At 35.3% G+C, this 17,688-nt stretch overlaps 1 protein-coding gene across 1 annotated transcript; it reads right to left on the bottom strand.

Annotated features, from left to right (window-relative positions):
* Positions 1-1,402: 1,402 nt before the first annotated feature.
* On the bottom strand, positions 1,403-17,647 carry LOC106143182 (long-chain fatty acid transport protein 4). Its single transcript, XM_013345203.2, has 12 exons — positions 16,178-17,647; positions 15,087-15,237; positions 14,199-14,436; positions 10,846-11,095; positions 10,225-10,423; positions 9,611-9,721; positions 9,323-9,404; positions 9,056-9,186; positions 7,972-8,122; positions 7,533-7,690; positions 6,426-6,579; positions 1,403-6,022 (listed from the first exon to the last, which is right to left on the bottom strand). Exons 1-12 carry the CDS (start codon positions 16,342-16,344, stop codon positions 5,862-5,864), a joined length of 1,953 nt encoding a protein of 650 aa, XP_013200657.1. The 5' UTR covers positions 16,345-17,647; the 3' UTR covers positions 1,403-5,861.
* Between the last annotated feature and the right edge of the window lie 41 nt (positions 17,648-17,688).

Genomic DNA, 17,688 nt, shown 5'->3' with positions numbered 1-17,688 from the left:
TGCGGTGGTGTCGAAATTAGACTACTAACATACATATGGTTACGTCTATATCCCTTGCGGGGTAGACAGAGCCAACAGGCTTGAAAAGACTGAATGGCCACGTTTCAGCTATTTGGCTTAATGATAGAATTGAGATTCAAATAGTGATAGGTTGTTCGCCCATCGCTTAAAAAAGAATCCCAAGTTTGTAAGCCTACCCCTTAGTCGCCTTTTACGAAATCCATGGGAAAGAGATGGATTGGTCCCATTCTTTTTGTATTGGTAGGTACTACACGGTACTAAAGTAGACTAAGGCCCGGCGCCCATTATCGGCATCGGCAAGGAAAAGGATCCTTCGGCATTCTACATGCAAGCGCACACTATCGGCAATTATGCTTTGGCGAGGCGTCCTTAAGGATGCCGCACCGTCCTCTAGCTTGCCGAAGCGTCTCAATATCGTAGGCGCCGGCAGCGTACCGAAGGTTGCCGAAGTATCCCGAAGCATTGTCAAGGCTGCCAATACAGCAGCCTCAAGCATACCGAAGCGGTATTTTTGTTATTACAACCTCATCACGGAAATTTCTACTTTATTGCCATTATGTTATAGTATTATGCTATTTGCCACCTAAAATCCTTTTCCTTGCCGATGCCGATAATGGGCGCAGGGCCTGACAGAAAGACAGACAAGAAATTAAAAAAATATATTTTTGCTTTCTATTATTCATTCTAAGTGTCCCTCTATCCATTTCAGTCAAAAATACTCAATGTACAGACAAAATATTTTACTGTTTTATTATATATTTTAAATTTATGTATGTACTGTACTTAGTATTGTTTGAATGATTCAGTTACAAGTGTTTAGTTTTATTTTTATTATACATATTGCTCCGACAAAAAAAAACGTGTTAGTGTCATTCACCGGGCAACAACTTGTAATCATTCGACATAATACAACAGATTTAACACGTTTATGTACTTAGGTACCTATGACGTCGGCTAAAAAAAAAAATCAATAACACGTACTAAGAAAGAGTGTATAAGCATGACCAAGAGGGTTTATAGAATTACAGTAAATTCGCCAACTTTTAAATGACGTTTGCATATTCGACAATGTTTGCGCCACGCTTTAAATCAACCAATCAGCATGTTGTTTTATACTTATATCTACGGAGTCAGGTCAGGATGGAAAGTAGTGCTGGGGACTGAGCTGCCGCCGCCTTTGTCTTGAACGTTTAGACAAGAAATAAGTACCTTGTCAAGCATTGTTAATACGCTTTTGGTATTATTTCCATACATTAAAGATGGAAATATAATCATCTTCCTGGTATTGGAAACAAGGTATTGGGACTCGAAGATTACTAAGAAATTAGTCATACTTCTTTAACTGGGAAATTAAATTAATAAAGAAATAAAACACTGCAAATATAAAAATATACATTTAAGTACTATACAAATACATTATGCTTTTCAGATCACTGATTGCTTTAATTACTTCAAATAAATACAAAATATCATACCAGTCTTAATTAACACTATCTTTTTATTATGTCTACGTGTAGGCAAACATACGATAACATATATTTGTAGTAAGCAAAATGTACTTCAACAGAGTTTCTTATATTCTTTCTTACGGCGAAGAAAAACATTGTAAGGAGGCCAACACACTCAGACAATTAAATATTACCTAAAATTATATGACCATAATTCAAACTAGGTGGAGTTTTCGAGCTAAAAACTCCCTAACCTTTTTTTAATAATATCATTAACTCGCATTATTGGATATACTTTGTTACTCTTTCACTCAAAAAATACTATTACCTACCGACACCAAAATAGTACAACCTATTTGTTAATAGACGGCCGCTAATACGATAATGAATATATTTAACAGCAAGTTAAATTGCTATGCATTTTGTATGTAAGAAAAAATTACTATCAGTTAGTTCCGCAGTATTTTTTTTATTACTCGATTGTATAGGACGTGCCAATATGCCTTTGACTCATATGTTTCTTAGTGGCGAATTTTCATTTTAACTGCAATAGCTTTATAAGGGAAAAGTACATTAAAATATCCTTATCGCACATACATATACCCTCACTTTACTATTCTACCTAAATAAATATTCGGTTATTTCCAAAAACAGAAAACCTGTCAGTCACAGGACAATAGTTTTTATTTTACTAACTTAATCGACTGACAGACTTTATTCCTTATTATAACATAGGTAGCGTACATAGTAAAATTAAATAACATAAAAAAATACAACAGCGTTTTACCGTCACCACATAAAGCGGAACAGTGAGTTGAAAAACTTTGCTAATTTATATAGGGTAAACCGTATAGCTATTGCCCACTTAAGGACTTCAAACACTTTGGCTTCAAACAATAAAAAAGTATTACAAGTTTCAACCATTTATAATTTTTTTCTTATGTCTAAATAAGATCTCCATCAAAGTGTTAACGGTTTTTAGTTAAAACTTACATGGCTTAGAAAATAAATAAACAAATTTAAAATTATCCAAAAATGTACAGTTATTGCCCAGTACCTTAAAATGATAAATTAGACTTTGAACTTTTGTCACTCCTTCTGATGTTCTTCAAAAATGCCTTCCACAAACCATCACATGGCCTATTTAAAAAAAAAACTAATTTGGGCGCGGGTTTTCTTCCAAAAACTTTTGCACGGAGTCTAAAATGTCTATTTCGAGGAAATCCTTTTCTAGCCGATATTATTATCCAATCCTCCAAACTACTTTCTTCAGACAGTTAATATAGGTGACTAACTGTGCCCGCAACTTCGTCCACGTGGAATAATTATTTTGGAATTATTGAAGCCCTCAAGACCCTCAGTATAGATTAGTATAGATGGTCCTGTAGCAATAGATTTAAAGCTTACTTAATTGAAGTTGAAGCGCAGTCAGAGTAAGAGAAGAGGGGAAAGGATATAAGATAAAATGAAAGATTTAAATTACTTTTTAAGTGTATAGGAACAAACGGGCCAAAAAATACAATAAACTTGACTCTTGTCAAACAGACATTTTTAAATTTTTAAGACATTTATTTGCATGTTTAGTTTTAATTTCTTTTTGTAGTACTGGTCTTTAATAAAGCGTGTGATGTAGTTTTGAGGGTTTTTTTAAATGTGAAAATGATGATGTTTAATTTAAATAAAAATAGGCTCAAACGGCTCAGAAGCATGGGTATAGTCTATGTTTAAAATGATGCAGTTGTTTTATGTCACCGTGTATAGTAGCGGAGACTGGACCTCGGATCACAGTATTTTTCAGCAATTTGCCTTGTAGACAAATTGTTAGAAGCATCTTGAAGAGCTTCGATAGCTTTCTGTAAATTTTCTTTACTATATTGTACTTTTGGTGACTTTGGCATACCTACTGTAAATAAAACAATACTAGCCAATAAGATGTGCATAGCGATTGGCTACCCGCACCCACGAAATAATGTTAACAATATTTGCTACATTGTCAATATTAATATTAAATTATTGCGTGTGTTTGGCAAAAATATTGACAATATTATTGTCACAATATTATTGCGCGTTGCATTAAGCTAATAAATGTGACGGCAACATACTTCACTTAATCAAAAAATTGCCGATAATGATTGCCCTGGGCAATAACTATACATATTAACCATGGCAATCACTAAAATTATGGTGGGCAATAACTAAAAATATGCCGAAATACGTACAGCGATTGCCCACCATTAAAAAACCGTTCAATCTAATCTGATTGCAAATATTTTCATTAAAAACATAACATAACACTTATGCTTTTGGCATAACCATACACCAATAATGAAATATCAAATAAAATGCAAAAAAAAATTACCTCTAAGCAAGTAATTCCTTAAGAAAATTGCTAAAATGTTTACCTGTTTGAGTAACACGTTCACCCGTCTTGACAAAATCTACCATTAATGTTTTTTTTTCTTCAATGTTTACACTTATCAATTTTAAAATCTACTATAAATTGACCATAGAGTAACCTAGTAAATTATATTCGAAACAAGTACGAACACAAACTTTGATTCAGATTTTTTTTCTAAAAACGGGCAATTACTGCCTGTGGGCAATCACTCTCTGGTTTACCCTACCTTTCCAAAATAGGTTGAACAGGCAAACTATTACTACGATTAGTGTTATCCGTTTTTAATACTCTGTTGCTATTTTTTCTGTCCATCTCCTTATAAATTTTAGAAAGATCTATCCTCTTTATCTCTTTACTATAATACTATAATAAAAGCTTTCTTAACATCAAAGAAGATTTCTGTTCAGTGTTTAATTTTGGAGTTTGATGAAAAACAGACAAGTGACAGACTGTTAGTTCTACTTTTAATTATGTTCATTGCAAATATATATTACGTATCTTTATTGACAAAATATATATATAAATATTCCGAATTTGGTTTAGTGGACCTAGTTCTCAATTTATCTGCCCGTTCTCGGCTAAAATCTTCACACACCGTCACATAACAATACCTTTATTGCAGATACCAAAACCATTCACCTTAACCCAATAAAAATAACAATAAGACTAAAACTACCTGTATTTTGCCAATAACGAAGTACATAATCCTTAAAACGATCAACAATTGGAAATTTTATCTAAAGTTTATATATAAAGTTAGTATGCAACTATATTTTATAAATTCGAAAGTACAAAAATATATACATAATTAATACGAGTATATAATGCAAATAGAAAAATAAAGATTTAGAGTACAATTTCTATATTATGTTTATTGTATATACGAGAATATATGAGATTGCAGGATACTTCAAGAAAATAAAATAATACTGACACTATTCAGAATAGCTTTAAAAAAGTATAAATATTACAGGTTATTGTACAACATTGCACAACATATACATATATAAAAACAGTTTTTAATGTGAGTAAATGCGCTTTTAAGAATGCATAAGATAATAATAAACAAATTGGACTAAACATTTAAATACTTTGCCTTGAGATTGCCGTATATAAAATTAAGTACAATTGAGTATTGCCATGGAAAAAATTAGAATAATTGATTGAAAAGATAAAGCTGCGTTTTGTGCGTTTTTTAACACAATGAGAACACTATCTGACTATATTCGCAAGATACTTTGCTTGAACTCTTGCCATCTCTCTTTTTGTAGTAATGAAGACAGAGATAGCAAAATTCGAGGCTGTTTTCTCTTGCTTTGTTAGCGCTTTTAAATACTCCTATCGTAGGTATACCCATAACCACTTTCTAGCGTGTAAGATTTAATTTCTATAATTATTACATCAACTTGCTACTTTTGCGACATCTGACGGAAACTATATGCACTAATTTACCAAAATATTGCCTGAGCTTATAAAACATACTATAATATGTAATACTCTCTAGCGGGCACCAGCGGCTTCGCTTGCGTAAAACGAAGAAACCCGATAATCAAAATCCTTTCTTAGTGCTCTCCTACACTCCCTAAGGAACCTTCATACCATATTGCAACTTTATACGAGCAGTAGTTTTGGCGGTGCGTTGTCCGTCAGTCATCTAGTAAGGGAAGAGTTTTATAGTATACTATTATTTGAGTTTTAAAATTATGCTAAGCTCATTCACAATGCAAACTTCGAATTATTAATGTGATCTAATTTGTCATTAAATTTGCCATTTTTTTAAATACAGGGTTATTTGTAAAACATCAACCTACCAAGGTTAAATAACCAATATCATAAATAACCCTAATTTTATTTTTGTAAGACTTGTCGTAAGTCTAAACATTAATTTGTTTTGTGTCCTGTCGTAACTTTTTTAAAGTCGTCCACTTCACAAATTTGTGACCTAACATTATTTTAAAAGGATTGAACTTAGAAATAAGATAGGTGCTAACAGATCACAGTCTAATTTGGCCGCTGTTGATCTTCTGGTACTCTTCAGGTCCAAGAGGGAGGTATTGGCCGAGTTTCGTGTCTAAATAGTAAAGCTTGTCGTTCTTTACCAGGGCTGGGTCAAACCCCTCCTTTTGGAGGTCGGTTTTCTTCATTTTGAACGTACCTGTTGGCAAAAAGATAAATAATAAGTTTAATAAAATTATCTCGTCTTCAATTTTTTCATTTCCCACTCGGTCGGTTATTTAGTTTCCGAACTGACTGCAAGCAAATTCACGTTTCCGTGGTAGAAAATCTTTCTTCTTATTAACATTCAAATAGTTACAGTTCACCAATATAAGATTGTTAGGTAAACTTCAGAGTACGTTATCCTCGCTCAGGTAAATCCAACGGATACTAGAGCTAGGGGAAAAGCCTAGAATCGTCCATTTTATTGCTATCCTGCTCACTCGTATGTCTATCCTCTTCAAGAACAGTAAGAAGGGTTCGGTTCATCGCAACAATTTAATATCGATCTCCAGGTATAGTCTGTAGATATAACGTATGAGACGCTGTGGAAGCGGGCGCACCAGTCATGTCGACGCTGCGCATGACCCGCAGGAACACGGGCGTGGCGTAGGCGGGCAGCTCGCGGGCCAGCGCCGCGCGCAGCTGCGCCAGCGACAGGCTGCCGTCCGCGTCCGCGAGGCCGCACATGCCGGCGCGGCCTTCCGTGTTCGGCACCTGGGTTCACAAAGTCATTTCATGACAAAAAGAACGGTACGTCATGGTGCAGCGTAAACAATTATATAATAGATCAATTAATGCAAGAGGAACATAATGATAAGCGTAAAATTCACGCGAGACAAACGTACCAAACGCAGTTGCTGTTTTAAAGACGTCCTTTTTTTAATAGAAGTTAAAAATTATGACCAATAATTGTAGAGTTGCTGTAGATTATTGACTATTATCTTACTTGAAACAATATCTGACAATAACAAGGATACAGGGTGACATTTAAAACAACTGCATCCTTTTAAACATAGACTATACCCATGTTTCTGAGCCGTTTGAGTCTATTTTATTTAAATTAAACGTCATCATTTTCACAAAAAAACCCTCAAAAACTACGTCACACGCTTTATTAAAGAACAATACTACAAAAAGAAATTAAAACTAAACATGTAAATAAATGTCTGAAAAATAAATTATTTTTCTAGTATAAAGATCAAGTAAAGTACAGAGTTGTCGAGATCGCTCAGCTGAATGAATTGTGTCGTTGACCTCTGAATCTTACGCGTCGCTTTTCAGCCGGCCGGGGTGATATTACGTATTTAGGATCGTGGATTTAGATACTTTTATTTTTTTTCGTACTTTCTGAAATATTAACCGATATTTTTCTTTTAACGTTTTTAAATATCCTTTAGATGAGTACACTTAACAGTTAAATTTATGTAGGTGAATTTAAAGTCACCCTGTATATTAATCCTGTACCTATACCATACGTCTTCGTTTTTTTTCTAAAAATTAAGTTCGAAAAATTTAATTTTTAGAAAAAAAAATGCCTAACATATAAGATACCGTTCGATTCTCACTTAAAAAACTACTTAACATAATCAAGATTTCACCAGTGACTAGGTAGCGTTATCTTGGATCTTCGTCTTCTGAGCCTGAAAAAAAAAGTGAAAGCAACTCACCAACACGCCATAGACAACCGCGTCTCTATGGCCCGCGACGCGAGAAATGGCGGCCTCCACCTCCGTGGTGCTGACGTTCTCCCCGCGCCAGCGGAACGTGTCGCCGGTGCGGTCGCGGAAGTACAGGTAGCCCAGCTCGTCCGCCACCAGGATGTCGCCTGGGGATATAAATAAATAATCGAATTTAACAAATGTAGCTGAGTCGGCAATATAAATGAAATCTCTCTAAGTAGTATTAGCAAAAGTTGTAACGAAAAAAAATTGCTTATCTTTAAATTATGATATGATATCGACATCCGATTAACATTAGTTTTTCTGATGATGACTTTAAGGCTTGCGTGTTACAATATGATGAGCTCAAGAGAAAGAAAGCGAACTTACTATTCGATGGCATGGAACACTATTTTTTTCAAAATAAGTACCAATATGTTTATTTTACCTGATATAAAAGCGGAGTCTCCTTTGGTGAACACGTCCCTCACGACCTTCTTCTCGGAAGCGGCCTTGTCCACGTAACCCAGGTACTGCCTAGACGGGTTGTTGGGAGATATCTTGCCGATAAACACGCCTGGCTCGTGCGGTTGGGCTAGCTGAAAATTATATATACATATAGTCACGTCTATATCCCTTGCGGGGTAGACAGAGCCAATAGTCTTCATAAGACTAATAGGCCACGTTCAACGTTTTGGCCCGATTCAGTGCGACGCGGATTGTCCGCGCGCGGGTTAGTGCATTTGTCCGTCGCGGATGAATTCGTAGTTCAGTGCTCTGCGGACAGTGATTGAAAGCGGTACAGTCACAGCCTTGAATTTGGTGACTGCTGCTTATTTATTAAACTGCAGAAAACCTCGCCATAGAAGATTTAATGTGCACGCAATCGTTGAGAACAGGCTTCTTAAAGGAGAATTTGTTTCTTTATTTTGTGAATTGCAGGAGGACGAAATAAAATTCATCAAATATTTCAAAATGTCCACCAAGACATTTGAAGAGTTGCTGACAAAACTGCAACCTTCTATGGTTTATTGCCATATGTACAAGAAACCAATAAGTCCGCGGAGAGATTGGCTATTACAATCAGGTAAGTAGGTATTTCGTTTCTGTTATTCATTCACATAATTTAAAGGTTATATTAATAAAAATTAAAATACATGGAGGACCAATGCCGACCGCGCGCGGAAGAGCGGTGCGGACCGATCTCTGACCGCGGCGGATAGCTCTCCGCGGCGCGGATGGCTCCGCATCGCACTGAACGGCTTGTATGGGCTACATGCATTTTACCGTCCGTCGCGGACGTCCGCGTAGGTCATCCGCGTCGCACTGAATCGGGCCTTAGAATAAAAGGTAAAAAAATGACGCACATCAAAAACGGTGTGATTTTAGGCATCCCAGAATAGTATTACTCTTATTATCCATACAACACCATCGGCTTGATAAAAAAAAAAACATAAAAGGTGCCTTCGAAAATTATGCCTTACAGGAATGGCACACATTATGTCTTAATGGAAGAAATATGAATATTTTACCTGACAAAGACCCCTCGAATCCCTGATGGGCTCTCCAGTCTCCTGGTCGACCCTGATAATGGCTATCGGATACACTGACGGTATTATTCGCGATACAAATCCTATGGCTCCAGGCGTGCCATCAGTGTTCACTGAAAATTGAAACAAGGCAATTATATAAATACAAACATTTAGGAGTATTTCAGGGTTGACATACGGTGATGGAGTCATGAGAAATCCAGAATTATAAAAAGTAACGACAGTAACAGACACAAATCGTTAACTTACATATATTAGCATTTCCTTCCGTGGCTCCGTAAAATTCTGTCACACGCTTGATATTAAATCGCTTGATGAAGTCATTCCATATCTGAAATTTAAAACAAAACGGTAAATTTTCAAATTTTTAAGGTAAGAATGGAATGCAGTAAGTTTTCAATTACTACCCTCAATCTTAATGCAAAACTTTTAATTTTATCATAACAGATATTAAAGAAAAACTGGGACCTTTTGGAAGTAAAAATAATTCAAGAGGTCAAATTTTCTCTTATGCCACACAATAGTTTTCCACATTACCTGAGGTCTCAGTCCGTTGCCGTATATGATGCGCACTTTGTGCTGCGTGTCGGCGGGCGAGGGGGGCGTGGCCAGCACGTAGCGACACATCTCGCCGATGTAGTGAGCCGCCTGCCGGACAAAATAAATTTATTTGTAATACCATGTACACAAGGTTAATATATAATTTACGCAAATTATCGCAACGGCGGACTTGTCCCATGCAAGGATATTTTCCAGTCAACAACAGGATTGAGATTGTCGCGTATAACAATTAATCTACATGTTACGCTACTCATGACCATACTTGTTATCCCTTAAAAATTAGCTTCTTGCTTAAAAGAGTAATGAGGAATTATTAAAATTATTGCGAAACATGATTTATTTTTTCATCTCTTTAAACTGTGCAGTTTTCTTGGCATTTTCGATGAACGACTACCAATAGTAAATGACAATGCTATCTCACATAAGCTCGATCGTGCATAAAGGTGGCAGGTTCTTTACTCCAAACTCCAAGGTCGTTTTTACGTAAATTCTGACTGGGCGTTATCGTAACAAGCCATAGGTAAAAATAATGAAAAATTCTAAATACGATTTGAATACAAATTGAACGTGCACCAATAAAATCGACTTACGGTCGCGTTATACTTCGCACAATCGGGGAAGTACTGCGAGGCTGAGAACTTAGTCTTGAGTACGACAGTGCAGCCGTGTATGAACGCCTGGCCCACGCTGATGACGCCGCCCGCCGTGTGGTATAACGGCAGGGGGCAGTATACCGTGTCGTTGCTGTTCAAACCCATGAAGTGAATGCCCGTCGTCATGAACACGAATCTAGAGTTTTGTAGAAAATGCATGTAAATTCGGGTAGATGGGTAGATGATTATTCTGAAAGTTGTGTATGGAATTTTGTAATGTATTATTGTTTTCTGAGAGTGTCATTGAAGTTCTGAAAAAATAATCTTGCTTTATTGTTTACACGCAAAATGTAAAGTTAAGGTAATCGAGAAAGAGCCGTTGGGAATTTATGGATGCGCTAGGAAAAGCTTCAACAACCTTACTCATAATGATTAGAACACGTCTGGATTTCTTCTAACATTAAAGTAATTATTTTATATCTGTGAATGACACACGCGTAAGTTATTTTGTTACATCCATTCCCTCTGATTATAGGACTTCTTACCTCTATAAATTTCGTATAGGTTGATACTCTTGTCATGAGTTAAACCGAACAACAAACTGTCCACAACAATTACCTAGCATTGGATATGACAGCAGCTTTAGGTAGTCCCGTAGTTCCAGATGTGTAAATGTACAGGAGTTTCCCATTAAAACCTTCTGCGTCAGCCAATGTCCAGGGTGCGGGAGCGGTGGTCTCCAACAACTGGGTCAAGTCTGGGATGGCATCCCCTATGGAGGTCTTGGGGTTTGAAGTGTTGAGTGGACGGTGGGTGAACTTGAAAAGTTTCAGAGATGGGTCCAGTTGGCTGGAGATGTCTTGGATTGCTGAAAAAAAGAAGAGATTGTTTGTTAAGAACATAGACTTTTAAAAGTGTTAATTTCTTTTGAATAAAAGTGTGAAACAGAAAGCCAGAAGTAAAGTCATATTAAGTTACCCTGCATGGAACTCAAAAACGGGGTAATAGAGGCGAAATTTTAGTGACCATGGATAGGTTGACAAGCTGTTAACTGTACCAATAGTATATTGATAGTGATAAGTGAAATAGTTTTTGTCATTATATAAAACCAAAATAATTATGACAATTATTATGTGTAATGAATTTTTTTTTTATTTGTTAGCAATTGATGCGTACAGAATTTATACAAACTAAAACGATTTGCATTTCTTTCTATACAGTATAGTATATCCACAGTTCTTATCTACAAATAAGAACAAGTTACAAAGACACAATCAAATCATAGTACGTAAACCAATAATAAACCAAGCTATTGAGGGCATTGCCCGCGTAAATGCATATGATTGTATAGTATTAAGTCGTAGTTGTGTGGTCATTTCCGAAACGACACTTGTATTAGTAATACTAAGTTTACCTAATTATTGTAGTTAAGTATTTGTAAATGTAATAGATAGATAGTGTGATAACCTCGAGTGTGATTGTAAAATCTTAAAATTTATTAAGATGAGCAAAATGCAACTAGTAAATTCTAATGTAGTCAGGTGCAAGAGGCGATTAGGTAACTTGCAACCACGAGTATCACCACAGTATAACCACTTAAATCTATACTAATATTATAAAGCGGAAGAGTTTGTCTGTTCGAATTGAAAAATTCTTTTTGTGTTGAATAGACCTGACGCTGCAACTTTTAGGAGCACAGAAATAATGGAAAATGTGAAAAAAACGGGGAAAATTATTCATCCTTGAGGGCTTCAATGATGCCCAAAATAAGTATTCCACGCGGACGAAGTCGCGGGCACAGCTAGTAAATTATACACCGACGTACATACCTGAGGTAGAAGACGAATTTTTGTACGGCGCGAAAATATAGCGGTTGAGCCTATCAGCCATTTTATTATGAGCGAGATAGAAAGAGACTGTTTTGGATTTAAGTTTAATGTACTTGTAATAATATCGTATTTTATTGAGATTTGAAACAAAAAGAAAAATTAAAGTTTATAAAATATAGTCTTCAATTTTAACATTATTAACACATACTCATTAATGCACTTGGCATCAGAACACTTCACCTTTGACTCGTTTCTATTGTTAATTTTTCAAGAACGCTGGAGGGCATAAAGGCTCTTAATAATTTCCTAACTTATGTTATAAATACGAAAGTACTCGTATGTTCATTTGTTTGTTATTTTGTTGTCTCTTCCCGCGTTATCTAAATAACAAAATCTTTTTAAAATATTGCGTATAATTGTAGTCTGGAGATGGACTATAGTCCCGTGGGATATGCGAAAAACGTGTAAGTATTATTTTGTAAGTAGCACTAAAATCGCGCGGGCGAAACTACGGGTAACAGCTAGTTCTTAATCCTACTACTATTATAAAGGCGAAAGTTTGTATGGATGTTTGTTACTCTTTCACGCAAAAACTACTGAACCGATTACCATGAAATTTGGTATGTAGGTAGCTGAAGACCCAGAATAACACATAGGCTACTTTTTATCCCAGAGTTCCCGCGGGATTGATAGGGTTTCCATGCGGACGAAGTCGCGGGCGGCCTCTAGTAATTTATACTCCTATTTATTTTTGAGGAAGTATCAGAGCCGCAAGGAGTTCGAGCAGTCTTTACTGAAGAGATGATGTTTGAAGTTAGACCAAATGGCATCTTTTGTTGCGCGAGCAAATTAAAGGAAGAAATAACTACTTATATTAAAAGCGTTGTGTAAAGTCAAACGGATGCCTAAATGAATAATGCTCTATACTTTGCAATACCCAATGCATAAAAATACTAAGAACATCGTGGTTTCGTGAGTAAAAAAAGTCATTCCCACTAAGAAGTAAAAAGAATATTTTACTAAATTGTATCAGTTTCCACTTGCCGGTGTAACTAATAGAGTATGGATAATAATTATTGTTTAATAACAGCTAACAGTGATAACAACGACAGTTATTAGCAACGACACAGACATGGCTAAACTTTAGGTCTGTCGAGTACAAAACAAAAAAATGAGTGTACCAATTAAATATAGAAGCCATCAATATGTTTAAAATTTTACATATTATCACTAATGAAGTCGTAATTACGTTATGTAAAACACGCAGGCACACGAATGTCTTAGTAGGTAATTATTGACTTGTTTACGTAAAAATACGCCTTCATCCAAGGTATGTATAACATATTACATCCGATATAGTGTTCCAATGGTTGGGTGGTTAAGATTTCAGAGTCAAATCAAAAGCGTGCCCGTTCCAGACTTCTCTTGAAAGAGGAGAGGGTGCAACTAGAATTAACACCACGAGAATGTTTTTTTTTAAAGATGCGAAGATTTCATTGTCTTGTCGGCCATGTGATGATGATGTGACATATTCTTAAATTTAAAAATTTAAACTCACGCTCTCGCCTATTGCCGCGACTTTGAACATTGAACATTAATAGAATTACAAATTAACTAATTAATTCGGATCCATTGAATCAAGTAAGTGTTGTATTGTTAATTTAAGAACATTATGACAACATTACGTTGTAGAATCTTCGACATTCTTTATTCAAATGCTAAGATTGCAATCAGATAGAATGATTTCGTACTTATAAAGTACATTATTCCCTTATTGGGAATTAAGTTCTCAGAAATAAAACCGTATTATTACACGTATTGAGTACAACGTTTAAAGAATTCAAAAAGGTTACCTAGCAGATTGATCTTGAACAGAAGAGGTCATGGTGCAAATGACTATGATGCATTTTATAATTTGGGTACAATTTTTTTCTCTTATAATAGCCAACTTTCGTAGTAACTATTATTTTTATTGCATGTACGAGTACTACGTTGTATTCTATTTTTTGTGATAATAAATAAATAACTTTATGTCCAATAAAATCAAATGCTTTCCAGCTGTCAACTATAAAGCTTTAATCGCTACAGGCATTACATATAGATTTTTACATGCTTTGCAAAACCATAGGTAATAAATGTTACCTGAAAGGTATTCCTCGGAGAATATCAGCGCATCACATTTGGCAACATTGATGGAATGTAACAACGCGTTTCCTCGCTGGTTGGTGTTGATCAGAGGTGTGACGGCGCCCACTCGAGCGTTACCCAGCCACAGAGCGGGCAATTGTGGACAGTTGTTCATGAGCAGGGCTACAATCCGGCCCTTGCCAATGCCCTGCGCCCTCAGAACCGCAGTCATGCGTAAACTGTAGTCTTCAACCTGGAAAAAAGAATTGATTTAAGTTTTATTAAAAAAACTATGGAACTTGTACAAACCAAGGGATCAGTCCAAATTGGATAAGCACAGTGTTTGTTCTTAATTTTATTTAAAAATCAGATTTCTAAATTAAATTTGACAGTCACCAAAAATTTATGTTATTTGGTGTTGAGTGTTGTTTTTTTGGAAATTATATTTTATTCAGATGTTTTCATGACACATCAACCAATTGTTTAAAAAAATTTATTAATTAAACCTTGAAATTTCGTTTATAGCTTAAACACTACATGACATTTTGTTAAGCAAGATGACACACATAATGGGAGAAAGGCCACTTGGCAAAATGTTGGGTTTTCAAGGAAAGGGTCATTAAGCAACAATTTAAAAACCTTGGTTTAAAACAGTTTTGTACAGACCTTTAATTTTAGTAAAGCTCTTTTTTATACATTTTTATCATTTCCCTTGGGCACAAAATCATATAGATATTGTTGTATCAACTGTTGGTGAACTGAATAAATAAATAAATATAAAAAACTAAACTATGCTAAACATGGTATTGTAGCTGTTCCAATTTACCTTTCTTGTATTTGAATAGAGTAAATAACATTTTACAAAATAAAAATTCTATGAGTCAATGGAAAAATTAAAATTACCTCCTTAAATGTCCACACTTCATCCTGGAATAAGAAGCATTTCTTGTCCGGATGCTGTTGGACCACATCATGAAATATGTCTGGGAGAGTCCAGTCCTTCCTTGTGAACTTCCAGGCCACCCACAGTATTTGGATGTAGGAGATGAGTGCCCTAAAAAAATAAAACATATACCTCATTTATATTAAGTCTATAGTCACAAAAATTTAAGTACAGTACATATAAAAAAGCTCCTGAAATACCCAATCTGTCTTTGAATTTGTCACATATACATATAAAGATTTTTTTTAAATGCTCTTTTGGCACATTAAGTTACAACCACAGAATTTATTATAAACTAGTCAACAGTTACACCAAATATAAAACATTTTTTGTTAACTTAATTAAATATTACTTATTGGATATGTCCAAAAACAATGATGTTAGAAGCAAACACAATCTTTATATACTAAGATTATGTATTAAAAGACATCACTTTCACTTATGAGAATTATGCAGGATAAAGATATGGTTGAGTTACACAAACACTTTCTATGTGTTTATTTCTAGATTGATCTATTTCCTGTTTACAAATGTAAATTTTTAGATGATTTGTCATATTTTTGTATAAGTCAGAATGATATTTCAATTTTATTTTGAATAACTACTGTTACCATACACTCATATTAATGTATCAAATTCTTACCAAAAATATAAATGAAAAGCTGTTTTTCCTCATTGACACATTGACAAAATAAATAAAACCATATTAACTATGTAGTTTTGTGCTTAACAATTTAATAAATAAATTTATAGCAGTGGACAGTAAAATTAACATCCAATTGCATTATTTTCAAGAATTTTTTTCAAATAAATAATTTAAAACATTAACTTTGCATTTTAAATTATTAATTTTGATAATAGTAATACGGTCAAAAACATAAAACTGATTCAAGGTATGACTTTTTGACACACAAACACTTTTCACTGATAAACAAAAAATAAAAGTTCTTTGAAAACAATTAAATTGATGTTTATTTAAACTATTATTTTAAGGTTATTTAAGTTAGTTATTCATAAACTTTGTACAATTGCGTAGATACTTGTTTCTTACCTTGTATCTCTGACAACAGTTTTTAGGGCAACATAACACCATCTTGAATGGAAAACTACTCCATAAAAGATCACTAGAAGTACGGAGACAGCTACAGTGCATAGGAAACCAAGATAAATCCAAACAGCGACACAAGCCGCTGCTACAGCAGCGAATGCCAACATCATCACGACTACTTTCCGCCACGAAAAGCGGCTAACTGACCAGCGGTGACCCACAATGGTGCTGTTCCCAAATCTTGACTACCAGTCCGTCACGATGGCTAGAGCCAGTTCAAGAGAAAAGGAAAGAATGCCTCGAGGTGGTCTTCAATTTAGTAATGAAACGGTAAATTTACTTCGACTTTTTCTTCGAAAACTTTTTACAATAAATAGTTCACGATGCGGACGAATAAAAACAGATAGAATAAAAATCAAACAAAACAAATGTCATTTAAACATACGGTCACGTCATATGTCAGTATGATTTTGACAATATATGACAGTAAGTTGACTGTTTTTTTCCTATAGTTGGCTTATACATCAAACTCTTTCAGGGTTTATATCAAACAAAAATATTTATTGCGTAACTGTGTAGACATGGTCTCTGTCTATAGACTTATGTTCTCATTTTATGAAAACTTTTAATTTTACTCCTGTTATTTTACTCCTGGGTTCCTGAAGGAAGTGTGTGTATTTATATTATGCAGATTTTTATATAAAGGCCATCACGCCCATTAAACCACAGACAGAGAGAGCTACGACTTTGACTTGACATAGGTCTTCAACGGACTACGATCTTCGAGTGCTGATTCGAGTGCAACAACTGAGATATTGAGAACCTACCTACAATCTTTCTCCCAGAAAGGTGAATCGTGTTTTATATTTTAAGGACATTGTAAATCGTAACTTTCTTCTTTCTTCTGTCTTAAATACCAGTTACATCCTCACCGCTCTGGAGAGGAACCCGGGGAATGCCTTTGACCATGGATCCAGGATTAGGTGAGACACGAAACGACTCCCGCCTGACCTCCGCAACCTTTGCAGAGGAACTTAAACCAGTATTGTTTCATCAACAACTAGTTGCCTGAATGAGCAGGTTTCATAACGCCTTCCCTCACCATAAGAGCATTGGTTAGTATTAAAACTAATGTACATAACTTCAAAAATAGCCATTGGTAAATGGCCGGGGTGGGATTCGAACCTGTACCCTTTTTGCGTAACACGCATTTAAACCGGGCACCTTACCGATTCGACCACCGACGATTTTATTTTAACTTACCTATAACAATAAACCAATAAAATATTTACTCGTTTAAAAGAAAAAAACAATGAAAAAAGAGCACAAAGTCTGACACCGGGTGCTCGCTACGCTGTCGAGTCGACTGGTCGTTTGAATTCCCCTATTCGTTCTAATTAGTTGGGTATTTTTAACGAAAATCAACGCGATTTACCAGAAGCGGGGTAGAAAATTTCTAGTAGTACCACAATAGCAACCAGGATTTGGGGCTCGGCACTTGGCCGATACTCTTA

The sequence above is a fragment of the Amyelois transitella genome, chromosome 2, assembly GCF_032362555.1.
Source record: "Amyelois transitella isolate CPQ chromosome 2, ilAmyTran1.1, whole genome shotgun sequence".
Classification (NCBI taxonomy): domain Eukaryota; kingdom Metazoa; phylum Arthropoda; class Insecta; order Lepidoptera; family Pyralidae; genus Amyelois; species Amyelois transitella.
The sequence above is the reverse complement of the archived record's forward strand: the minus strand, read 5'-3'. Positions and strand labels throughout refer to the sequence as shown.

Excerpts from the sequence above, each read along its gene's own strand:
- LOC106143182 (XM_013345203.2), bottom strand. The coding sequence starts at position 16,344 with ATGATGTTGGCATTCGCTGCTGTAGCAGCGGCTTGTGTCGCTGTTTGG. Across the intron at positions 14,437-15,086 it reads AAGTGTGGACATTTAAGGAG|GTTGAAGACTACAGTTTACG; the intron begins GTAATTTTAATT and ends TCTTTTTTCCAG. Across the intron at positions 9,722-10,224 it reads GTGCGAAGTATAACGCGACC|GCGGCTCACTACATCGGCGA; the intron begins GTAAGTCGATTT and ends TTTGTCCGGCAG.